The 26872-nt window shown below is 43.3% G+C and overlaps 1 protein-coding gene across 10 annotated transcripts in view; it reads left to right on the top strand.

The window, feature by feature from the left end:
- fkbp6 (FKBP prolyl isomerase 6) overlaps nt 1-26872 on the top strand; it is an 87976-nt gene that overhangs the window by 31716 nt on the left and 29388 nt on the right. For 9 of the 10 annotated variants that reach the window (XM_059973093.1, XM_059973089.1, XM_059973090.1 and 6 more), the window contains 3 exons: nt 2491-2693; nt 12866-12985; nt 20419-20616. In XM_059973093.1, the coding sequence (XP_059829076.1) occupies nt 2491-2693; nt 12866-12985; nt 20419-20616 (521 nt within the window). The remainder of the gene's footprint in view (nt 1-2490; nt 2694-12865; nt 12986-20418; nt 20617-26872) is intronic. The other variant, XM_059973098.1, reaches the window with a different exon arrangement.

Here is a 26872-nt window from a genome sequence, read left to right on the forward strand (position 1 = left end):
ACTTACATGTGAGGTGGCTTTCCAGAGGAAGTACCTGGATCTCTTGAACTTTACTTGATCATCAGACCTGAATGCCAGTGATCTGACTCTCAGCAGACTGCGAATCTCTTGCATCACCCAGGGCTTCTGGTTGGGAAAGGCTGAATGATTTTGTGGGGAGACCCTTGTCCAGAACTGTTCTTATAAAAGTCATTGACAACTATGGTGTATTTGTTCAGATCCCCTGAGTCGTTAAATATAGCTCAGTCCACTGATTCAAAGCAGCCCTTTACCTCCTGCAACCTTCTCATTGTTGTCCTTGCTTCGGGAGCCTTGCTCTTTTAGCCCTTGGCATCTATGAGGACAGCCAGATGATCGTATTTCCTGAAGTGTGGTCTAGGGAGGGAATGGCAGGCATTCCTGATTGTAGTATGCAAGTGGTCAAGTGTGTTGGTACCCCTGGTGTGTTGATGCTAATTGGGCAGATGTGTCTTCAAACAAGTCTGACTGAAGTCCCTGGCAATCATTTGTAAGGCATCCGGGTAGGCTATTTCTAACTTGCCTAATTGTGGTACTCAATGTATCGAGTGCTTGTATAACATCTGCTTTTGATGGTCAGGATCACAAAGGAGAACTCTCTCAGTAAGTAGAACAGATAGCACTTAATCATTGAATGTTCCATGGAGGAGGGCAAGAGTGCAGCAAAACAGTTACATCTGAACACCGCGAAGAGTTTATCATGAAGTACAGACCCCAAACTCTTCTCTGAATCAGCGCTTTGATCCATTTGGTGGCCTGGGAAGACCCTTGGGCTGGAGCACCATGTCTGGAGAGAGCCATGTTTCCATGAATCCCTCAACGCAGCAATCTCTCATTTCCCTTCAATACAACAATCTTGGTCTTAGATGATTTGCGGTCTGTGGCTGCCCAGTTATCGAACCTATTCAGCACAGAGATTCTTGGGCACCAATGGTTTGCAATTTTGTAGTCTGATTCTTAACATTCTTCATCAAAGAATTGCGTTCCTACCTTCCAGTTTGCGAGTACCATTCTCAAACCATTGTGGTCATTATTCTTTTAACCACTTCTTTTAAAATCCTAGGACATGAGCCATCATGGGACTTAACACCTTTTGGCCTGGTTATTTTTTCCAGCATTGTTTCTTTACAGATTCTTAGTTTCTCATTTTTGATTTCCCTTTTTGTTTTGGTGATACTCAATCCAATGTGATCCCCTGATTTATAATTTCTCCTATTTATCTGTACGCGACCAATCTGTTTCTTTTTTGTTTCATATAAATCTGTTTCACAACTGATTAAATACCATGTTCGGTTTTCATTACCCATATTTGGATTGTGTTACCTGTGGACTTTTAAATTAATATTATGTAAAATGATTGCAATTTTAAAAGAATATAAAATCTCATTGTTGATCTATTGATGTGCTTTAATCAGGTTTCCCATCTATTTTAATCAAAATGCCTTGTATCTAATTTATTTAGATTCAGTTTCTCTGAATTAGTCATTAGCTTGCCTCACTGCACAATACTAGAACTAAATAGTCTGTTTTTGCATTATTCCTGAATATTTAGTCACCGTCTCTCAAAGAATCAACTGATACCCTGGTCCATCAGTCACCAATGCTGACAATCAGGTAGCCTCCAACCTGATAACATGAACATCAATTTCTCTAACTTCCGGTAATGCCCCCCCCTTCACCATTCCCCATCCCCTTCACCCTCTCTCATCTTACCTCCTGCCCTGCCCATCACCTCCTGGTGCTCCTCCCCCTTTTTCTTATTTCCATGCCCTTCTGTCCTCTCTTATTAGATTATCTCCTTTTCCAGCCCTGTATCTCTTTTCACCAATCAACTTCCCAACTCTACTTCACCAACCCCCCCCCCCCCGTTTCATCTGTCACTTTGTGTTTCTTCCTCCCCTGCCCCCATCTTCTAATTCTTACTCCTCATCTCCTATTCACCAGTTGTGCTGAAGAGTCTCGGTGCAATATGTTGACTGTACTCTTTTCCATAGATGCTGCCTGGCCTGCTGAGCTCCTCCAGAATTTTGCATGTGTTACTTAGATTTCCAGCATCTGCAGATTTTTCTCTTGTTTGTGACAATCAGCTCTACTTCTTTGTGCCCTGTACCCTCCTCAGTACATTAAGAAGTCTGCAAAATGGTCAAATAATTTCTGTCCTGGTCTCTCTGCCCCCCTCACCCTTCCATTTGTCAAGTCTAATTCCTTTGTGCTCTTTAAACAAAAGTATCAAGTGTCCCTGTTTAATTTCTCCTTGTTAGTTGCATTGTAATGTCTACATCAAACCCATTGACTTCATCCAGAGAGGTTGTGAGGTGTTGTTGATTCTCCTTGAGGCAATCCGGTTGGACTATATGTAGTGATAGTCCATGTAACAAGTGCTGTACTACATGGGCAAAGTAATGCAGTGTGACTAACACGCTTTGCATCTCGGCTGCTGTGTGTGTTTTCATGGTGCCTGGTGTGTTCCAGATATAACGCTGCCTGGTATGGAACTAGCAATACTGACCATGAGGAAAGGAGAGTTTTCACGGTTTCTTTTCAAGCCAGAATATGCATACGGGAAGATGGGCTGTCCCCCTCGGATCCCACCAAATGCCACTGTAATGTTTGAAATAGATATCCTGGACTTTTTAGATACTTCGGAATCTGATCAATACTTCTCTTTGTCACAGGTAAGCAAATTTGCCTGCTCCAGTATAAAGCAGTGTTGGTAAAAGTCTTGCCACTGCAGAACACAATTTGCTAACACAGTTTTATCTGAACTGGCACCCTGGCACCTGTCCGTGGGATTCAGTTCTGTTCTAGTTGCACTTCAATTTCTTCTTTGTTTATTTTCCTGGAAGATTTCTGGGTGTGGAGATTTGGGACAGGCTGCGTTTTGCACAGTAACCTCACTAATAAGCAAATCTGAAAATCAGTCACAGCTTGGTCAGCCCAATCAGGGCTTGTGGTGACACAACTCGTCGCACACAATAGTAGCAGTTCGGTTTTTGAGCAATGTTATCATCTGTGTGTTTATTACTGCGTTAAGGCATTTCCAAGCGATTTTAATAGAATTTGCTTTGATTCTGTGTCTGGCATGGCCTTGTAAATGCATGATTAGTGCAAATCAAAATCCAACTACAGATGCTGAACCTCTGAAATAAAAGCAGAAAATGGCATAAATGTTCAGCAGGTCGGTCAGTTAGGTCGAGGAACAGTTGACCTTTCAGTGTGAAAGTGCTGCCTGACTTATATTTCCAGCACTTCCTGGCATTTTCTGTTTTTTGTCCTGTGTGCTTAAATATTTTCTTAATCCTTTTGCCACTTGTTTCTTGTCTAGTTTGTGAGCTTCATTTTAAATTTGAAGCAGTGTTCAGGATTGAGTACAAGTTGTTAAATGACTTCAAATCTCAAACATGAGGCAATCTGCAGATGCTGGAAAATCAAGCAACACACTCAAAATGCTGGTGAAGAAACACTGTCGACGTTTCGAGCCAAAACCCTTCATCAGGAATAACTGAAAGAAAAGATAGTAAGACATTTGAAAGGGGGAGGGGAAGGGGGAAATCCGAAATGTTAGGAGAAGACCGGAGGGGGAGGGATAAAGCTAAGAGCTGGGAAGTTGATTGGCAAAAGGGATACAGAGCTGGAGAAGGGAAAGGATCATAGGACGGGAGGCCGAGGGAGAAAGAAAGGGGAAGGGGAGCACCAGAGAGAGATGGAGAGCAGGCAAGGAGTGATTGTGAGGGGGCAGAGAGAGACAAAAAAGGAGGGAGGGAGGAAATAAATAAATAAGTCGATAGATAGATAAATAAGGGATGGGGTAAGAAGGGGAGGAAGGCCATTAACAGAAGTTAGAGAAATCAATATTCATGCCATCAGGTTGGAGGCTACCCAACTGGTATATAAGGTGTGGTTCCTCCAAACTGAGTGTGGCTTCATCTTGACAGTAGAGGAGGCCATGGATAGACATATCAGAATGGGAATGGGACGTGGAATTAAAATGTGTGGCCACTGGGAAATCCTGCTTTCTCTGGCGGACAGAACGTAGGTGTTCAGCGAAATGGTCTCCCAGTCTGCATCGGGTCTCACCAATATATAGAAGGCCGTACTGGGAGCATCGGATGCAGTATACCACACCAGCCGACTCACAGGTGAAGTGTCGCCTCACCTGGAAGGACTATCTGGGGCCCTGAATGGTGGTGAGGGAGGAAGTGTAAGGGCAGGTGTAGCACTGTTGCACTTACAAGGATAAGTGCCAGGAGGGAGATCGGTGGGAAGGGATGAGGGGGGACGAATGGACAAGGGAGTTGCATAGAGAGCGATCCCTGCAGAAAGCAGAAGGGAGGGGGAGGAAAGATGTGCTTGGTGGTGGGATCCCATTGGAGGTGGTGGAAGTTACAGAGAATTATATGTTGGACCCAGAGACTGGTGGAGTGGTAGGTGAGGGTAAGGGGAACCCTATCCTGAGTGGGGTGAGGGGAGGATGGGGTGAGAGCAGATGTGCGTGAAATGGGAGAGATGCGTTTGAGAGCCGAGGTGATGGTGGAGGAAGGGAAGCCCCTTTGTTTAAAAAAGGAAGACATCTCTTTTATCCTGGAATGAAAAGCCTCATCCTGAGAGCAGATGTGGCGGAAACGGAGGAATTGTGAGAAGGGGATAGCCTTTTTGCAAAAGACAGGGTGGGAAGAGGAATAGTCCAGGTAGCTGTAAGAGTCTGTAGGCTTATATTAGATATCAGTAGATAAGCTGTCTCCAGAGATGGAGACAGAAAGATCACGAAAGGGAAGGAAGGTGTCAGAAATGGACCAGGTAAAGTTGAGGGCAGGGTGAAAGTTGGAGGCAAAGTTAATGAAGTCAATGAGCTCAGGATGCGTGCAGGAGGCAGCGCCAACGCAGTTGTCGATGTAGTGAAGGAAAAGAGGGGGACGGATACCCGTATAGACTTGGAACATGGACTGTTCCACAAAGCCAACAAAAAGGCAGACATTACTGGGACCCATACGGGTGCCCATGGCTACCTATGGCTTGGTTTAGAGGAAGTGTGAGGAGCCAAAGGAGAAATTATTGAGAGTAAGAACTAATTCCGCTAGACGGAGGAGAGTGCTGGTAGAGGGGAATTGGTTAGGTCTGGAATCCAAAAAGAAGCGAAGAGCTTCGAGACCGTCCAGGTGGGGGATGGAGGTATATAGGGACTGGACATCCATGGTGAAAATAAGGCGGTGGGGGCCAGGAAACTTAAAATCATTGAAAAATTTCAAAGCATGATAAGTGTCATGAACATAGATGGGAAGAGATTGAACAAGGGGGGATAAGACAGTGTCAAGGTATGCAGAAATGAGTTTGGTGGGGCAGGAGCAAGCTGAGACAATAGGTCTACCTGGACAGGCAGGTTTGTGGATCTTGCGTAGGAGGTAGAAAGTATGGGGTGTGAGAACTATGAGGTTGGTGGCAGTGAATGGGAGATCTCTAGAGCTGATACAGTTGGTGACGGTGTGGGAGACAGTGGCCTGGTGCTCCTTAGTAAGGTCATGATCGAGGGGTAACTAAGAGGAGGTATCCAACCTGATGGCATGAACATTGATTTCTCTCACTTCTGTTAATGCCCCTCCTCCCCTTCTTCCCCCATCCCATTTATTATTCCCCCTTTTTTTCTCTCTCTGCCCCTCTCACAATCACTCTTTGCCTGTTCTCCATCTCCCTCTGGTGCTCCCCTCCCCATTTCTTTCTCCCTCAGCCTCCTGTCCCATGATCCTTTCCCTTCTCCAACTGTGTATCCCTTTTGCCAATCAACTTTCTAGCTCTTAGCTTCACCCCTCCCCCTCCCACTTTCAAATCTCTTACTATCTTTTCTTTCAGTTGATCCTGACGAAGGGTCTCGGCCCGAAACGTCGACTGTGCTTCTTCCTATAGATGCTGCCTGGCCTGCTGCATTCCACCAGCATTTTGTGTGTGTTGCTTGACTTCAAATCATCTGCTTTTTGTCCTTTTCTCACTTAATCAGTTTCTGTGAACTGTTTTTTCCCTGAATTTATGAGTCTTATTCCCCTTTCTCTGTGCCATTTGCACTACTTTTTATATTGACTTTATTAAATTTTTCTGTTGTTAAAGTGTGGATTGTCCAGTTTGCTGTATAAGCTTGCCACAAGTCCCATGTAGCACCTAGCCCACTGGTCTAACTGGTCTAACCACATCCCAGCACTGTCAAGATGTGCTATATATACTGTATATTACAGTAAGACCTTGGAAACTTGTGGCTTCCAAATCCTGAGAGTTCATGTGCTGGATCTGCTTGTGTTTCCATTATTTGTGTTGCTTGATTTATTACACTGAACCAACAGAACTGCTCTATGACCAATGCCATTGCATCTGTCATGTACCTAGGCCCCATCACAGCCGGAAAACAAGGACAATTGTGTTAGAGTGCTGTTTCTGGATTTCTGGTCAACCCTATTGTCCCACAGACTTGGTCTGAATACAGCACTATACAGCTGGTTGTTGGACTTTCTCTCCAGCAGATAGTCAGGATGCACAATCACTCCTGCCTCTTCATCATCCTCAACACAGAGCTGTGTGCTGAGCCCATGACCATACACCCTGCTCTCACTTTTGCACAGCCAAAACCTGAGCAATCACATTGTCAAGTTTACTGATGACACGACAGTAGTGGGCTGTCAACAACGACGAAATAGCTACAGAGAGATGATAGAGCTCGAGGCCTGGTGCCAGGCAAATAACCTCTTCCTCAGAGTCACATGACAAAGAAGATGGCTATCGAGTTCAGGAGTACTCGCACCACTCACTATGAAACTGCGAGCACATCTCCCACAGCCACTCATAGAAACAAACCTACAGCACAATACAGGCCCTTCGGCCCACAATGCAGTGCCGAACATGTACTTACTTTAGAAATTACCTAGGATTATCCATAGCCCTCTATTTTTCTACGCTCCATGTACCTGTGCAGGAGCCTCTTAAAAGACCCATCGCTGGTAGCCCATTGGATGCACTCAGCACTCTGTGTATTTTTTTTTAAAAAAAAGCTTATCACTGATATCTCCTCTGTATCTACTTCCAAGCACCTTAAAATTGTGCCCTCTCATGCTAGCCATTTCAGTCCTGGGAAAAAGCCTCTGACTATTCACACAATCAATGCCTCTCATCATCTTGTATACCTTTATCAGGTCACCTCTCATCCTCTGTCACTCTAAGAAAAAAAGGCTGATTTTCACTCTACCTATTTTCATAAGGCATGCTCCCCAATCCAGGCAATATCCTTGTAAATCTCCTCTGCACCCTTTCTATGCTTTCCACATCCTTCCTGTAGTGAGGCAACTAGAACTGAGCACAGTACTCCCAAGTGGGATCTGACCGGGGTCCTGTATAGCTGCAACATTACCCCTTGGCTCCTAAACTCATTCCCACTATTGATGAAGGCCATTTGCTTTCTTAACCACAAAGTCAACCTGCACAGCAGCTTTGATTGTCCTATGGACTTGGACCCCAAGATTCCTCTGATCCTCCACACTGCCAAGAGTCTTACCATTAATTCTATATTCTGCCATCATATTTGACCAACCAAAATGAACTGCCTCGCACTTAACTGGGTTGAACTCCATCTCCCACTTCTCAGCCCAGTTTTGCATCCTATCGATGTCCCACAGTGACCTCTGACAGCCCTCCACACTATCCACAACACTTCCAACCTTTGTGTCATCAGCAGATTTGCTAATCCATTTCTTCACTTCCTCATCCAGGTCATTTATAAAAATCATGAAGAGAAGGGGACCCAGAACTGATCCCTGAGGGACACCACTGGTCACTGACCTCCATGCAGAATGTGATCTGTCTACAACCACTCTTTGCCTTCTGCGAGCAAGCCAATTCTGGATCCACAAAGCAAGGTCCCCTTGGATCCCATGCCTCCTTACTTTCTCAATAAGCCTTGCATGGGGTACCTTATCAAATGCCTTGCTGAAATCCATATACACTTCATCTACTGTTCTACCTTCATCAATGTGTTTAGTCACATCCTCAAAAAATTCAATCAGGATCTTAAGGCACGACTTGCCTTTGACAAAGCCATGCTGGTTATTCCTAATCATATTATGCCTCTAAATGTTCATAAATCCTGCCTCTCAGGATCTTCTCCATCAACTTACCAACCACTGAAGTAAAACTCACTGGTCTATAATTTCCTGTGCTATCTCAACTCCCTTTCTTGAATAAGGAAACAACACCTGCAATCCTCCAGAACCTCTCCCATCCCCATTGATGATGCAAAGATCATTGCCCGAGGCTCAGCGGTCTCTTCCCTCGCCTCCCACAGTAGCCTGGGGTACATCTGATCCAGTCCTGAAGACTTATCCAACTTGATGCTTCCCAAAAGCTCCAGCACATCCTCTTTCTTAATGTCTATATGCTCAAGCTTTTCAATCTGCTGTAAGTCATCCCTAGAATTGCCAATATCCTTTTCCATAATGAATACTAATGGAAAGTATACAGTAAGTATCTCTGCTATCTCCTCCGGTTCCATACACACTTTTCCAGTGTCACACTTGATAGGTTCTATTCTCGCATATCTTATCCTCTTGCTCTCCACATACTTGTAGAATGCCTTGGGGTTTTCCTTAATCCTGCTTGTCAAAGCCTTCTCATGGCCCCTTCTGGCTCTCCTAATTTCATTCTTAAGCTCCTTTCTGCTAGCCTTATAATCTTCAAGATCTCTATCTAGTTTTTTGAAACTCTTGTAAACTTTTTTTTCGTGACTAGATTTTCAACAGCCTTTGTACGCCACGGTTCCTGTACCCTACCATCCTTTCCCTGTCTCATTGGACCGTACCTATCCAGAACTCCACGCAAATATCCCCTGAACATTTGCTACATTTCTGCTGTACATTTCCCTGAGAGCATCTGTTCCCAGTTTATGCTTCCAAGTTCCTGCCTGATAGCCTCATATTTCACCTTGCTATGGTAATGGAGATAGATTTGTGATCACTATCTCCAAAATGCACTCCCACTGGAAGATCTGACACCTGACCAGGTTCATTTCCCAATACCAGATCAAGTACTGCCTCTCCTCTTGAGGGCTTATCTACCTATTGTGTCAGGAAACCTTGAACACAGCAAACAAACTCCACCCCATCTAAACCGCTCACTCTAGGGAGATGCCAATCAATTTTTGGAAAATAAAAATCTCCCCCACGACAACCCTGTTATTATTCTGTTTGTCACAACATGTTTATTTGCATTTTAATACCACGAAATACAGCTTTTACCTTCCTATACTCTCTTATATTATTCAGAAAATACATAAGTAGCTGTATTAACACAACAAACAACACACACAAAAAAAACACCAAAAAAATGCTTCTATTTCAACAAGTGATAATCTATATATAAAAAATGTGTTAAGTTTAACAGGTATTATAACACAATTCAAAAATCAATAAATAAATAATATGAATTTTCTACAAATTTTGGAAGCTACATTGTCTACAACAACCCTGTTATTATTACATATTTCCTATCTACTCCTTGATGTCCCTGTTACTATTGGGTGGTCTATATTTTTTAAAAAACACCCATTAGAGTTATTGACCCCTTCCTGTTCCTAACTTCCACCCACAGTGACTCTGTAGACAATCCCTCCATGACTTCCTCCTTTTCTGCAACTGTGACACTATCTCTGATTAGCAGTGTCATGCCCCCACCTCTTTTGCCTCCCTCCCTGTCCTTTCTGAAACATTTAAGGCCTGGCACTTGAGGTAACCATTCCTGCCCCTGAGTCATCCAAGTCTCTGTATTGGCCACAACATCATAGCCCCAAGTCCTGATCAATGCTCTAAGCTCATCTGCTTTGTTGATGATTCACATGTTCATGGTCCCAGAACATTTCCTATACAGACAAGAAAGCTCACCAACACTTCCTACTTCCTGAGGAGGCTGAAGGGGTGGAGGATGCACATCAAAACTCACGACCTTCTACACTACAACAGATAGGAAGGCTCAACATCAGGTAGTCAAAGCTGCCCAATGCATCACCAGCATCAGTTATCAAGGACTTGTTTACAGAAAGGTGCCAGCAATATCATGAAGGATCCTACCAACCCTACTCATGGACTGTTTGCCCCTCTTCCCTCGGAGACCATCCACAGCAGGACTCCAAACAGTTTTTATTTATCTCATATATATGTGCGCGCACACACACTGGTACTATCTTATGTATTTATGTTTATTGTCTTTTTTTGTTATTGTGTTCTTGTCTTACTGTGTTTTTTTTGTGCTACATCCAATCCAGAGTAACAATTATTTTATTCTCCTCTACACTTGTGTACTAGAAATGACATTAAACAGTCTGGAATCTAACAATATTAATTGTGGCAATGAAACATTCTTTTCCCTCAGTAGCTAATACTTTTTTTCCTCAGAGTGACAGCAGATAGATTCTAGGAGTTGCATTTTCGTCAAATGCTCCCTTGTGCAATGGAACTTTGAAAAGCTCCTGCTAGAGTTGAGGCTTGAGCATTTAGGGAGACAGAGTGGGAGTTGTCTTGCTTAACTGACTTGGCAGAAGTGAATTTTAGAAAGCAGTTTTATAAAAATTGCAAATTAAAATGAATTAATTGGGCACTAAAACTGCAAATGGATCAAATAGCAGTACATTTTTGTGAAGAGTTTTATGAGATATGGCAAAGTGATTTCCCATGGTAGGGGATTCTAGGATACAATTTTAGGATTGAAGGACAACCATTTAGAACAGAGATGCGAAGCAATTACTTTAGTCAGAGGGTGGTAAATCTGTGGAATTTGTTACGAGGAGTGGCTGTGGAGGCAAAGTCATTGGATGCATTTAAGGCAGAGATAAATAGGTTCTTGATTTGCCAGGGCATCAAGGGGTTTGGGGAGAAGGCAGGGGAGTGAGGATGACTGGAAGAATTGGATCAGCCCATGAGTGGAGCAGACTCGATGGGCCAAATGCCCAACTTCTGCTCCTATATCTTTGCCATATCTAATCTGTTCAGGCCTTTTAACATTCAGAATGTTTCTATGAGATCCCCCCCGCCCCCCCATTCTCCTGAACTCCAGGGAATACAGCCCAAGAGCTGCCAGATGTTCCTCATACGGTAACCCTTTCATTCCTGGAAACATTCTCATGAATCTTCTCTGAATCCTCTCCAATGTCAGTATATCCTTTCTAAAATAAGGAACCCAAAACTGCACATGATACTCCAAGTGTCATCTCATGAGTGCCTTATAGAGCCTCAACATCACATCCCTGCTCTTGCATTCTGTACCTCTAGAAATGAATGCCAACATTGCATTCGCCTTCTTCACAACCCACTCAACCTGGAGGTTAACCTTTAGGGTATCTTGCATAAAGACTCCCAAGTCTCTTTGAATCTCTGTATTTTGAATTCTCTCCCATCTGAATAATAATCTGCCTGTTTATTTTTTCCACCAAAGTGCAAGACCATACACTTTCCAACATTGTATTTCATTTGCCACTCCTTTGCCATTCCCCTAAACTATCTTAGTCTGTTTGTATCTGCCATTTGTTTCCTCAACACTACCCGCTCCTCCACCTATCTTTGTATCATCGGCAAACTTAGCCACAAATTCATTTATACCCTAGTCCAAATCATTGACATAGATCGTAAGAAGCAGCAGTCTGAACACCAACCTCTGTGGAACTCCACTGGTAACCAGCAGCCAGCCAGAATAGGATCCCTTTATTCCCACTCTCTTTTCTGCCGATCAGCCAATCTCCACCCACACTAGTAACTGCCCTGTACTTCCATGGGCTCTTATCTTGCTAAGCAGCCTCATGTCTGGCATCCTGTCAAAGGCTTTCTAAAAATCCAAGTACATCACATCTACTGCATCTCCTTTGTCTACCCTGCTTGTAATGAATTGCAGTAGGTTAGTCAGGCAAGATTTTCCTTTCAGGCAATTATGCTGGCTTTGGCCTATCTTGTCACGTGCCTCCAGGTATTCCATTATCTCATCCCTAACAATCGATTCCAACAACTTCCCAACCACTGATGTCAGGCTAACAGATCTATAAGTTTCCTTTCTGCTGCCTCCCACCCTTCTTAAATATTAAATGATGTGGGATTTTTTTAAGGTAGTACCATTGAATGGGAAGAATTATTCACTGCAGTTTCACTCTACATCTCTGCTGGGAAGTGTGCATACAGTGTATCTGATGATAACCGGATCATTGTCCATCGTAATATCCTCTGCAGTTAAGCAGTTGTATGGTACTTCCCGTAGTGACTTGGGAGACTAACGCTAGCCATAAGCAAAATGCTGGAGACCAAGTTGCTTTAGGGGTGGTGGATGTGTGAGAATATTGGTGAGGAGGAACAGAAATTTGCTGGATCAGCTGGAATTTGGCTATCCCGTTCCCACGACTGAGGGCAAGCTGTTAGAAACATGGAAGAGCTGCTTGGTTACACTCTTGAGCATGGAGAAACTTGCTCCCACTTCTATCCATCTGACCTGCTCCCTAATTCCACCATTGTCATTTTAAAGCCTCTTAACCCTGTACTGCTACGTGTCTCCCGATTGCTTCATCTTAAATGCTGGCAGACTGTGGTGGAACTCCCTGTCATTTCAGCCGTCCAAGGGAGAACATTTTTGATATTGCAGACCAGAAGTATGACAATAAATCATGAAAATATTTTATGATCCAGTCACTTCTCACATCTCGTAGAATCCAGGGACTTTTAAAAACACTATTTATAGAAGACAGTTTATTTCTTTCAGCTGACTTTTACTCCAAGATGTGTTAATCAGGACCGGGTTTTGTGGAAAGTGCCTTGATAACTGCTGGTTTTCTTTTATTCTTCGGCTTTAGGCAGAGCAGATTAACTACCCTCTGGACAAACTGCTGAAGATCGTCAACACGGAGAGGGAATTTGGGAATTATTTCTTCCACCAGAAGCAATACCAGGATGCCAAGGACAAGTACAAGAAGGTAGGAAGGAGTGGGTGGAAGTTTACTGCTGCTTTCTGACACCATGAGTCATCGGTTCTGATGGTGGTGGGGTAGGAAGTGTTCCGGATCTGTTAATTTGAGCTCATCAAATAGCCTTTATTAGATGTAAAAGTTGGTGGTCACGGCTGTTTTATGTGATCCTAATAAGATGATGACTGAAACCAACTTGCTGTACTATAGTGAAGGCAGAGACAATGAAACAGAACAACAAAGTCATAGCCAATCCAACTAGGCTAGGCAGATAAAGGATAACAAGTAACCCATGAAATAGGTTCAGTGGCACAAAACGAGCTCCACTACAATTGCTGAAAGTTCACTGAACAATTACACGCATAAGAGGTTGTATAAAAATGTGACCAAGCATAAAGTGAGACAGCATGGTGGTGTGGTTAGCACAACGCCTTACAGTACTAACGACTCAGTACAGCATCGCTGCCTGTGAGGAGTTTCTACGTTCTCACTGTGACCGTGTGGATTTCCGCCGGGTGCTCTGGTTTCCTCCCACAGTGCAAAGCCCTACCGGCTTGGTAAGTTAATTGGTGACTGTGAATCGTCTGTGATTAGGGTAGGATTAGATTGGGGGATTGGTGGGTGGCTCCAAGAGCTGGAAGGGTCTGTTCCATACTGTGTGTCAATAAATAGGTGAAACTAAACTACAAGGAAAATAACAATTATAGACTCTAATCCAACACCTCCTTTCTAAGAACATTTGAGGATGCAATGTACAGGTCATACCACAAGCACTTGCAAACTATAGTAACTGGTAATACTAGCTGAAATTTTAGTAAAAATCCACTTTGCCATAACCTTCTTGTTGTCAACATACAGGCAGTCTGAATAGAAGGGAATTAAAAAGACATTCTTTATTTCTGTCAAGCTTAAGCTTCACTAAGTAGTGCCGATTAGTGATGACTTCATGATGGGAATCATCAAACATTCTCATTTATGACTACTTCAGCTGAAATCCACAGTCACAGCCATGGGTATTTCAGTAAGCAGCATTGTTTAAAGACATTTTAAAAATCAGCTGATCCCCAAAGTCAACAGACCCCGAATTGAAGATGGTTGCGAGTGCAGTTCCCCTTTTTAACAAAAAAACCAAAGTGTGGAAGACATGCTGCACTACAGGTATGGTTGAAAAGCAGACGCCCCTCCCAAATATCCTACTGGGGAATGTACTGTTTCTGCAAAATGAGCTGAGAGGAAGATTACAGTACCAAAGTGACATCAGGGACTGCTGTGTACTTTGCTTCATGGAAACATGGCTCCTGCCTGCCATTTCTACACAGCACTGCATCCTGATGGTTTCACCTGTCTCTTCAAAGACAGGTCAGTTGAGTCTTTCAAAGGTAGAGGAAGGGGAGTATGCTTCATGAGTAACTCATCATGATGCATGGACACAATGCTTCTGTCTTGGTCCTGCTCACCCATCCTGAAATGTCTAGCGATCAAATGACATCTATTTTATCTGCTAAGGGAGTTTTCTGTCCTCATCCTGGTAGCAGTGTGCATTCCACCTCTGTCCATCATCAGGCAGACACCGGAGGAGATCAGCAGCCATAAAACAGCATACCCTGATGACTTTCCTATTATTGTGGGAGGTTTCAACCAGGCCAGCTTGAAGCTTCTGAATAACTACCACCTGTACAGTGTAATCATAGTCACCGGAGAGACTCTGGAGTTGTCGGTATGAAAGCCTTTATTCATCGTGACAAATAGTGATTCTTGTGGAGACACTCATGGTAGAATCCCCCCCCAACTCGAAACATCTCATTCTTGTCCCCTGAAGATCATAGGTGATTCAACACAAGTTACAATGACATTGTTTACTTCATTACTTTGGGTTGACAATGCTTCCTTTGAATTGAATATCTATAGTGAGCTGAATGTTCAAATACCTTGGCTAAGACAAAACTAACTGCAAACTTCCCTGAATTTACAGGGTTCACTATGTTACAATGGTGTGAATTCCGTAAACCCATAGTTGATTAACACAACCCAGTTGTCTTAAGCTACGTTCACACTACCCTGGATAAATCCATAACCGAAGCTTTTTCTCTTCATTTTTACCCTCCATCCACACTAAAATGGCATTTTTGTCCCCAGAAACCTGAGCTTTTCAGAAACATTGTCAGGGTGTGTAATTTTGAAAACGCCGCTTGTGCAGATCAGTGTGGACGGGGTAACCGAAGAAATCTGAAAACACTGTCAGACGGCAGCGCGCCATTTCATTGTTTTCTTGAACGTAACCTAACAATTTCAGAACAGACAGCAATGAGACTGAAGCCAGAAGAGTTAGAAATGTACACACCAAATACTTTGACCCATAACTTACTGAATAAATAAGTATACTCACTTTGCCCTGTTTTCTGTCCTTGCTTGTGTGAAGGTGGTTTACCTATTTATGCATGTACTTCTCCGACAATAGATGTGTAACAGCCTAATGTAATATTGTATGGAAATACAAGATAATACTGATGCGGATATGTTTTACACATTTAACAAGGTGCTTTATTAATGCAACAGAGTTTGTCAGTTTTTCAATGTTCGACGTCAGGCGGGTCATACTGTCTGTGAACTCCTTGTTGGTTGCCTCCGTATGCTTCAGTATTTTTTTACTTCTAAGCAGCTGCCTGTCGTTTAAGTTTTTCTAGTCTGTAACTGAAAAAACACACCATCTTTCACAGCGAGATTCAACACCAAACCATATAACCATATAACAATCACAGCACAGAAACAGGCCATCTCGGCCCTCCTAGTCCATGCCGAACTCTTAATCTCACCTAGTCCCACCGACCCGCACTCAGCCCATAACCCTTCACTCCTTTCCTGTCCATATACCTATCCAATTTTACCTTAAATGACACAACTGAACTGGCCTCTACTACTTCTACAGGAAGCTCATTCCACACAGCTATCACTCTCTGAGTAAAGAAATACCCCCTCGTGTTTCCCTTAAACTTCTGCCCCCTAACTCTCAAATCATGTCCTCTCGTTTGAATCTCCCCTACTCTCAATGGAAACAGCCTATTCAAGTCAACTCTATCTATCCCTCTCAAAATTTTAAATACCTCGATCAAATCCCCCCTCAATCTTCTACGCTCCAATGAATAGAGACCTAACTTGTTCAACCTTTCTCTGTAACTTAAGTGCTGAAACCCAGGTAACATCCTAGTAAATCGTCTCTGCACTCTCTCTAATTTTTTGATATGTGACTTGTTTTTGTTAGATGTATCCTGCGCATGTGCAGTAGGAGGAGATTCGCCGAAATATCCATTTTAATGAGGACAGAAATATTTTTAAAAACACGGTGTGGACGTCTATCGTTTTTATGAGAATCCGGCGTTTTCAAAATTATCCAATCTAGTGTGGATGTAGTGTTAGTGATTAGCTGATGCATATGCAAACATGATTTATGGACACCATTTTGCAAAGGTGTGCTTTGAACTTCAATTTAATGTTTTCAGTTTACAATATATATTAAGAACTGAAGGCTGCTTCTTGCTCAAATTAATACCTGCAATATTCACATAACTACAGAATACTCCCTAACACCACCAGCATATCTCCTGTGGAACCGGAGGAGCCAACACACTTGGTCACTTTTATACCACATCTGCACTTTGAAAAGTCCAGTCACCTCAATGTGCTTACATTCCTGGTGTATAGGCAAAGTCTAAAGACCACAGCACCAGTGGTGAGGACCAAGAAGGTATGGTCAAGGGAAGGTGGAAGAGTACTTACAGGACTGCTTTGAGTCGGTGGACTGGTCAATATTCAGGGATTTATCTTTGGATCTGAATGAGTACGCCACAGTTGTCACCGACTTCATCGAGACCTATGTGAATGAGTGTGTGCTTTTGTGACCATACAGGACATGCCCAAACCAAAAGCCGTAGATGAGCCAGGAGATTCATAGTCTGCTGAGGGCTAGATCTGTTCCATTCAAGAGAGGTGATCCAGATCTATATAAGAAGTCCAGGTGTAACATGCGGAAGGCTATTTTAAGAGCCAAAAAAAAATTCCAGTTAAAGTTATAAATGGATTTGGATGCACATTGACTCTGGCAGGGTTTGCAGGCCACCACTTCCTTCAAGGCGAAACCTAACATCATGAATTATTGTGATGCTTCACTCCCAGAGAGGCTAAATGCCTTTTATTCACACTTTGAAAAGGAGAATAAAATTGCGCCTGTGCAAATCCCTGCAGCATCTAATGACCCTATAATCTCTGTCTCAGAGGGCTGACCTCAGAACATCTTGCATGAACCTTTGAAAGGCATCTGTCCCTTATGAGTGTCCCTGGTAGGGCATTGAAAACCTGTGCAACTAACTAGCTGGAGTGTTCAAGGACATCTTCAGTCTCCCACTGCTGCAGTCAGCAGTTCCCACCTGCTTCAAAAGGGCGACAATTGTACTGGTGCTTAAGAAGAGCAGGGTGAACTGTCTCAATGACTATCGCCCAATTGCACTCGCATATACTGTGATGCAGTGCTTTGTGAGGATGGTCAAGGACCTGGACCCCACTGCAATTTCTCTAATGCCACAATAGGTCTATAGTGAGTGCAATTTCTCTGGCTTTCCAACCAGCCTTGGATCATCTGGAGAATAGCAATACCTTTGTCAGGTGGCTGTTTATTGATTACAGCTCAGCGTTTAATGCCATTATACCCACAGTACTAATGAACAGGCTCCAAAACCTGGGCCTCTATACTTCCCTCTGTAATTGGATTCTTGACTTCCACATTGGGAATCCACAGTTAGTGCAGATCTGAAGTTGCATCTGCTCCACACTGACAATCAACACTGGCTCACCTCAAGGATGTGTGGTTAACCCGCAGCTGTATTCTGTCTACACCCACAACTGTGTGGCTGGGCATAGCTCAAATGCCATCTATAAATTTGCTGATTACACAATTATGCATCGTTGGCAGAACTTCAGATGGTGATGAGGGTGGTGAATCCGCTGGTTGACTGGTGCACTCAACATCAACAATACCAAGAAATTCATTGCGAACCTCAGGAAGAGGAGATCGAGGAAATATGCACCATTCTTCATTGAGGGATCAGCAGTGGAAAGAGTGAGCAGTTTCAAGTAGCTGGGTGTCAACATCTCCGAAGAGCTATCCTGGGCCCAACATATTAATGCAATTACAAAGAAGGCACAACAGTCGCTATATTTCATTGGGAGCTTGAGGAGACTTGGTGTGTCACCCAAGACACTCTTAAATGCCTACAGGTGTACCTTGGTGAGTATTCCACCTGGTTGTTTCAGTCTCTGGTATGGAGGGTCCACTGCATTGGATTGATAAAAGCTGCAGAAAGTTAAAAAAAACTCAGCTAGCTCCATCATGGACACTAGCCTCCCAGCATCAAGGACATCTTCAAAAGGCAGTGCTTCAAAATGGCATCATCTGTCATTACACCCATGTATGTTACTTGCCTAAGGCTCATAAAATGGCTTCTCTGTAGTGTTACCTGCTGAGGCAGTGGTTCTCTGTAGCAGCATGTTTGGGTTATAATTAGTGATAAAAGGATTTGTATTTGCTAACCAATTGGGATAGGTGTTATTCTTTCTGACTGTGTGGAAGCTGCTAGTTTGCGTGGGCTTGGGGGAGAAGGCGTGAGGAGGATGAAGAGAGAAGACGTTGCTTGAGGAGACGGTTGCTGGACCCTCTGGGCCTGGGCTTGGGCCGGGAGCCCAGGAGCCGACGACGAGCGGAAGAGGATCAGCGAAAGGGAATCCATGAGCTCCAACGTTCGTGCACTGGACATGTTTATGAGATTATTGGCGCCTTTTATTTGTTTTCTTTTTCTTTTGTTTCCCTACTAACCCCATACTTAAATATAAAATCTTAATTGTTTAACCGCACCTTGCTGACTGAATGTTATTTCAGGGTACTGATGTTACACAGGGGACACACATGCAGCATCCACCCAATCAAGAGTGCTAAAGTTTGGTAGGGGAGGGGGCGCCACCCCAGAGATCATGCCACTAGAGGCAACGAATCTTACACCCAGGACATGTTCTCTTCTCATTGCTGATATCAAGGATGTACAGGAACCTGAAGGCATGCATTCAACATTTTAGAAACAGCTTCTTCCCCACCACAGTCAGATTTCTGAATGGACAATGGGCCCATATGCATATCTGACTTTTTATTCACTTTTTGCACTATTAATTTAATTCTATATTATAATATTGTTTTTTATTATTATGCCAGTAACGTTGCACACACAAGATTGCAAATGCTAGAATCTGGAGCAGTAAACAAACTGCTGGAGGAACTCAGCAGGTCAGGCAGCATCTGTGGAGGGAAATAGACAGTCGATGTTATGGGTTGAGACTCTGCATCAGGCTTATTGATTAGATTGATGAAGGTGCATCATTGATTCGCCCCATTGTAGTTGTTAGATTCCTGGTAAATGTAGAGGTGATATCTAATTGTACTATATTTTACCTCTGTACAAGTTTGTTAAAGATCATTTTGTGTCATTTTAAAAATAATGATTGTGCTATAAGCTAATACATCTCCTTTATTGTGTTATCTCAAACATCTAGTCCTCAATTCATTGTCCATCTTTTGTCCTTTTCCTCTCAAGTTTCTGAATGTGCATCAGTCTCTCGGGTTCGTACACGTTTCCACTCCCTCGTCTTGCCTGCTGCTGCAGCATTTCTCCATACTTTTTGTTAACTGTAGAGTTTTCCACAAATTTCTGGTCAGCTTCCCCATTCTTCCTCTGAGCTTGTGCAAAACTCTGTCTCTTAAATCATGTCAGAATCTCTTTACCCTCTACCCCTTTGCTGGCTGATTGGTTAGGTAATGCTTGGTTTCAAAGTTAACCTTGTCTTCAATTTCTTCCACGTCCTTGGCCCTTCAAACTCCCAGCCCTATAATTCTCCTCCTCTGGCTCAATGATCATCCTAGAATGTAGTTGTACATTCTAATTGCTAATGGGCCAAAAATTTCTAACGTTCTCTAGATTTATTTATTGTCCTAAGCATAGAGCTCCCTCGCCTCGAGTAGATGTGGCCTTGCCTCGTCCCTTTGCTACACAACTTTTCAGCAAATACAGGTGTCACCTCTCTTGCATTTCTGGTCCAGAACACCCTCTTTTGACTGTCATTCCATTTCTGTTTGAATAATGGACCCTGTGCTTCCATTGTGTTAAGGTTCCCCACAGGAAATCTTCAAGCATTCTGAAGAAATTATTTCTGATGGAGCTTGATATCGTTTTCCTCCATTCACTTTCTGAATATTCTGAAAGGTCTTCACTACATTTACTAATCTCTGGGTTTTAATTGCATATTAATTTCCCCCATCCCAGCTGTATTACACAGCCAGTCCCAGAGAGATGGCAGAATGACAGAATTGTCCCATGTGTTCTCCTCCTCTCATTGTTTCTCCTCAGGCCCTGTCCGTGTTTGCTCAGTACCAACCGGCTAATGAGGATCAAAAGCAGCAAATTCACTCCTCCAAGTTGTTACTGTTCCTGAATCTGTCCATCGTGTGTCTGAAGCTGAATGCTCCGAACCGTGCACTAGTTTATGGGGAAAGGGCCCTACAGATCGAGAGCAAGCATCCCAAAGCATTGTTCAGGTGCGGCCAGGTGAGTGGTTTACGCTACACGCAGCTTCCTGCTGAGAAAGCTCACACTTCACTTCTGTGAATTCAGTGCTGAAAGGGAAGGATTGTCATGTCCGAACAGCCTAGAGTTTTGGATGTAATTTTAATATTGAAATCTTGTAAATTAAGTGAACAACTAAATCATGTCTTCACTTGGATTGTAATTGCTGTTCCCTGTTCTTGAATGTACCAATGAGCGCAGACATAGGACATGCCAGTTTTATTTCTCAGCCTGTCTTGAGTTAGTTTGGGCTTGTGGAATTGCATCCACTGCTGTACATTAGGAGGCTATTCAGTCAATCAAGTTTGTGCCAGCTCTTTTTAGAGCAAGTAGTTTAGTGCCATTTTCATACACTTTCATCTTATCCCTGTAAATTATTCCATGTAAGTTATTCTCCCTTCTGCTCCATGTAACATGCTCTTCAAAACTCTGACTCTGTTTCCACCTCCCAAACAGGCAACGAGCAAGATCTTCAGTCTATCTGACAATAAACCACCTGCACATTCCTATCGTTCTGTACCCAAGCCACTGTACTCTTTGCTGTTTACTTCAAATCTATACCCCTTGGTCCATGAAACATCTGCTAATTGGACATGTCCTCTCTACTTGCTCTAAATGAGGTCACCATGATATTGCTTGGGTCTTGTTTGTTTTTAGGAGAGCATCTCCAAGCAAACCTGTACCTGAAGTCACCATCACACACAAAATACTGGAGGAATTTAGCAGGTCAGGCAGCATCTCTGGAAATGAACCTGGAATGTCAACTGTCATTCATTTCCATAAATGCTGCCTGACTTGCTGAATTCCTCCAGCTTTTTGAGGTACAGAAGCCGGAAGGGGCTCACTCAGTGATTTCAGAACTGCTTCTTCCCCTCTGCCATCCGATTTCTGAATGGACATTGAGCCCATGTGCATTACCTCACTACTTTTTTAGTTCTGGTTTTTTTTGCACTACTTATATTAACTCAACTATTCAATAGACATGTATATACTTAAATTATTTTTATCTCTATATTTATCTGTTGTGTATTTCATTGAACTGCTGCTTTAAAGATAACAAATTTCACAACATATGCCTATGATATTAAACCTGATTCTGATTCCCAGCATGTGCAGACTTTCTCATGTTTATCATTCTAGTAATTTTTTTCTGCACCTTGTCCAAGACATTCACACTTTCCTTAAAAAATGCTTTACAGAATTGATAGTAATAGACCGAATGTTCCCTAATTAATTGTAAAGATTTACCATAACCCGCAAAACACAGCAGGGTTGTGGTAGAAGCTGGTGCTTTAGGGACATTTAAGGGACTCTTAGATATGCACATCGGTGAAAGAAAAGAAGGTTGTGGGCTTTGTCGGAGGGAAGGGTTAGATTGATTGTAGAGTGGGTTAGAAGATCAGCACAGCATTGGTGACCAGAAGGCTGATACTATGTGTACTCTGCTGTCTTCCATAAGCTCTACATCAGAGAGACCAGACACAGACCGAATCACAGAACACTTGGAATCTGTCTGCAATAATCATCCGAGCTCCCAGTCACACACCGTTTCCATTCCCACAACAACCTGCCCATCTCTGTTCTTGTCTCATCCCAGAGTGAGGTGTAACTCAGATCAGAGACAGAACACCCCACACTCTGCCTGGGTAGACTACAACCCAATGGCATGAACGTTTGTGTTTTTCAACTTCAGGTAACCCTTGCCTCTGGTTTTCTCCATCACGACCCCACCCCCACTCACCCTCTATCCTTCTGATCCCCTATTTTTGTCCCCTTTCCCATGTATTCCATCCACCTACTTACCCTCACACTTCGCCCACCAACTCTCTTCCCTCCACCCTCCCAAACATCCCACCCTGGCCTTCTCATTCCTCTGACCTTTCACCTCTCCCCTAATGGCTCCCATTTATGACCTTCCTTATTTATCAGATTCCAACAATATTAGCCCTTGCATATTATCCTCTAGCAGCTGTCTCTACCTTCACCCTCTCATCTCCCGGCTCCCATCTTTTTCTTTACCCCTCCCTGACTTTCCTCTATTCCCCGCCAACCCTTCTTACCTAGCATCACTTCTGGCACTGGTCTCAGCACCTCAGCATGCCCCCCCCCCCCGCCATTATACTGGCCACCTCCCCTCCCCACTCTCAGTCCTGATGCAGGATTTTAACCTGAAACCAGCCACTCCTTTCCCCTCTCAATGCTGTTCAACCCATTGAGTTCTAAAAAGCCGGTTGTTTGTAGCTGCAGCTCATCACGATTCTGCTTGCTTTCCTTAGGCAGCATTTTTATCTAAACCATCATTTGATCCTTTTCTTTATTTTCTGGGTTCAATTTTGTAACCACCTTTTATGTGGGACTTGGTCAAGCACCTCCTGGAATCCCACTGCATTCCTTTCAGTATCCTTGGCATGTCAAACACTGTTTGCTTTTAAGAAACCGATGCTAGCCCTCTTTCAAAATTCTCCAAATGCCTATTAGTGGTTTGAGAATTAAAAAGAAAATGCAGATGCTGGAAATCTGGAGCAAAACAGGAAACACTGGATAAATTCAGCTGGCCAGGCAGCATCTGTGTAAAGAGAAACTGTCAATATTTTGCAACTGCAGCCCTTCACAGAAGCTATTAATGGTTTTTGTTGTTATTTCCAAATGTTTTCCCACCACCAAGATGAAGGGGACCAGCCAGTTTCCCAGAATGTACTTGCACATCTTTTTTTAGTGCTATGGTGTTGCATCACCACTTTCTAGTTCTCTAGGAGCACTATTTCTTCTAAGAAAATTATAAAGCTGTTCAAGAGTCCACCCACACCACCTATAGAAATCTGGGATATAATATGTTTGAAACAGGTGGTGATTATGCTTAGCCAGCTGTTCTAACACCTCCTCATCACTTTTTCTTTATCTTTTCAGCTAAAGTTTTAGCAGCAGAGGTTCCTGTGGTTGAAAACTGATTTCAAAAATAATTATTAATTAGGTGTACTAATCCAGCTGTTTTCTATAACAGTAATCTGCACTGCCCATCCTTTCACTACAGGCCAGTAGAAGACTTTTGGATTCCTTTTTTGTATTAACCATCATGCCACCGTTTTCCCTCCTCACCTGTCTTATTTTCTTTTTCATCTGTTCCTTAAGATTTCCATGTAAAGTTGAGTTCCTATTTTGCGTTATTTAGCAGATGCATATCATGCATCCCTTTGGTTTCATTATGTCCTTTATCTTCCAAGGAGTTTTTGTGTTGGTTATTTTTCAGTTTTCCCCTTTGTGGGACTGTACCAAGCTAGCATCTGAAATATAATCTTTTTAACTCATTGTTTCAAAGTATTTTATCTTATCTTCGGTTTTGTTTTAGCCTGGTCAAATTCTCTCATCACATTGAAGTAAGCCCTCCTCAGTTTAATGTGTAAAGTGTAGTACATTCAAGTATGTATGTGCAGTGACAATTATGACTGAGAGGGAAGTGAAGTATGTGCAATGAATTGAATTGAATTGACTTTATTTCTTGCATTCTTCACATACGTGAGGAGTAAAAGTCTTTGCGTCTCCATCTGAATGTGTGATCACACTAATTTATAATGAATAGAACAGTCAATGTAATATAGAGTACACTCAGATCAACATGAGTTCATCAGTCTGATGGCCTGGTGGAAGAAGCTGTCCCAGAGCCTGCTGGTCCTTGCTTTTATGCTGCGGTACTGCTTCCCAGATGGTAGCAGCTGGAATAGATTGTGGTTGTGATGACTCGGGTCCCCAGTGATCCTTCGGGCCCTTTTTACACACCTGTCCTTGTAAATGTCCTGAATCAGGGAAAGCACACAACCTCAGATGTGCTGGGCTGTCGGCACCACTCTCTGCAGAGTGCTACAATTGAGGGAGGTACAGTTCCCATACCAGGCAGTGATACAACCAGTCAGGATGCTCTCAGTCGTGCTCCTATAGAAAGTTCTTAAAAATTGGGGGCCCATACCAAACTTCCTCAACTATCTGAGGTGAAAGAGGTGCTATTGTGCCTTTTTCACCACACAGCCAGTGTGTACAGACCATGTGAGGTCCTCGGTGATGTTTATGCCGAGGAACTTAAAGCTGTTCACCCTCTCAACCCCAGATCCATTGATGTCAATAGGGGTTAGCCTGTCTCCATTCCTCCTGTAATCCACAATCATCTCCTTTGTTTTTGCGACATTGAGGGAAAGGTTGTTTGCTTGACATCACTGTGTCAGGGTGATGACTTCTTCCTTGTAGGCCACCTTGTTATTGTTTGAGATAAGGCCAATCAATGTAGTGTTGTCAGCAAATTTAATTAGCAGATTGGAGCTGTGGGTGGCGACACAGTCACAAGTACACAGGGAGTAAAGGAGGGGACTCAGTACGCAGCCCTGAGGGGCTTCTGTATTGAGAGTGGGAAGGTTGGAGTTGAGGGAGCCCACCCTTACAACCTGCTGGCAATCTGACAAGAAGTCCAGGATCCAGCTGCACAAGGTAGAGTCAAGGCCGAGGACTCTGAGCTTCCTGTCAAGCCTGGATGGTGTTGAATGCTGAACTGTAGTCCAAGAACAGCATTCTCACATTGGCATCCTTCTTCTCCAGATGTGTAAGGACGGTATGTAGAGCTGTGGCTACTGCATCATCTGTCGATCGGTTGTGTCAATAGGTGAATTTTAGGGGGTTCAGTTTGGGTGGTAGCAAGCTGCAGATGTAATCCTTGGCCAGCCTCTCAAAGCATTTACTTATTCTTAAGGTGAGTGCGACAGGACAATAGTCGTTCAGGCATGTTGCCTTGGTCTATTTTGGTAAAGGGGCAATGATAGATGTTTTGAAGCAGGAGGGCACTTTACACTGGGAGAGGGAGAAACACACCTGCCAGTTGTGCTGCGCACATCTTGAGTACTCGCCCTGGGATTACGACTGAGAAGGTGCTCAGGAAGCTTAATGGTCTGAGGGTGGTTAAATCTCCTGGACCTGATGGAATGTACCCTTGGGTTCTGAAGGAAGTTGCTGGAGAGATTGCAGAGGCATTAACAATGATCTTTCGAGAATCAAATTGTAGTAAATGACTAGAGAATTGCAAATATTATTCTATTTACAAAGGGTGCCATACAGGAGGCTGCTTAGCAAGATAAGGGCCCATGGAATTACAGGGGAGATACTAGCATGGGTGGAGCATTGGCTAATCAGCAGAAACCAGAGAGTCGGAATAAAGAGATCCTATTCTGGCTGGCTGCTGGTTACCAGTGGAGTTCCACGCGGGTCGGTGTTGGGACCGCTGCTTTTTACAATGTACGTCAATGATTTGGGCTATGCAGTTAATGAATTTATAGCTAAATTTGTCAATGATGCAAAGATAGGTAGAGGAGCAAGTAGTGTGGAGGAAACAGAGAGCTTGCAGAGAGATTTAGACAGATTTGGGAATGGGCAAAGGAGTGACAAATGAAATACATTGTTGGGAAGTGTATGGTCATGCACTTTGGTGGAAGAAATAAACAGGCAGACTATTATTTAGTTGGGGAGAAAATTCAAAATACAGAGATGCAAAGGGACTTGGGAGACCTTGTGCAGCATATCCTAAAGGTTAACCTCCAGGTTGAGTCGGTGGTGAAGAAGACGAATGCAATGTTGGCATTCATTTCTAGAGGTATAGAATATAAGAGCAGGGATGTGATGTTGAGGTTCTATAAGGCGCTTGTGAGACCACACTTGGAGTATTGTGTGCAGTTTTGGGCTCCCTGTTTTAGAAAGGATATACTGACATTGGAGAGGGTTCAGAGAAGATTCACGAGAATGATTCCAGGAATGAAAGGGTTACTGTATGAGGAACATCTGGCAGCTCTTGGGCTGTATTCCCTGGAGTTCAAGAGAATGAGGGGTGAATCTCATAGAAACATACCAAATGTTAAAAGGCCTGAACAGATTAGATATGGCAAAGTTATTTCCCATGATAGGGTATTCTAGGACAAGAGGGCACAATTACAGGATTGAAGGACGTCCATTTAGAACAGAGATGTGGAGAAATTACCTTAGTCAGAGGGTGGTAAATCTGTGGAATTTGTTGCCATGAGCGGCTGTAGAGGCAAAGTTATTGGGTATATTTAAGGCAGAGATAGATAGGTTCATGATTAGCCAGGGCATCAAAGGGCATGGGGAGAAGGGAGGGGAGTGGGGATGACTGGAAAAGTTGGATCAGCCTATGAATGAACGGCGGAGCAGGCTTGATGGGCTGAATGGCCTACTCTGCCCCTTTATTTAT

The sequence above is a fragment of the Hypanus sabinus genome, chromosome 6 (genome assembly GCF_030144855.1).
Source record: "Hypanus sabinus isolate sHypSab1 chromosome 6, sHypSab1.hap1, whole genome shotgun sequence".
In the NCBI taxonomy this organism is placed as follows: domain Eukaryota; kingdom Metazoa; phylum Chordata; class Chondrichthyes; order Myliobatiformes; family Dasyatidae; genus Hypanus; species Hypanus sabinus.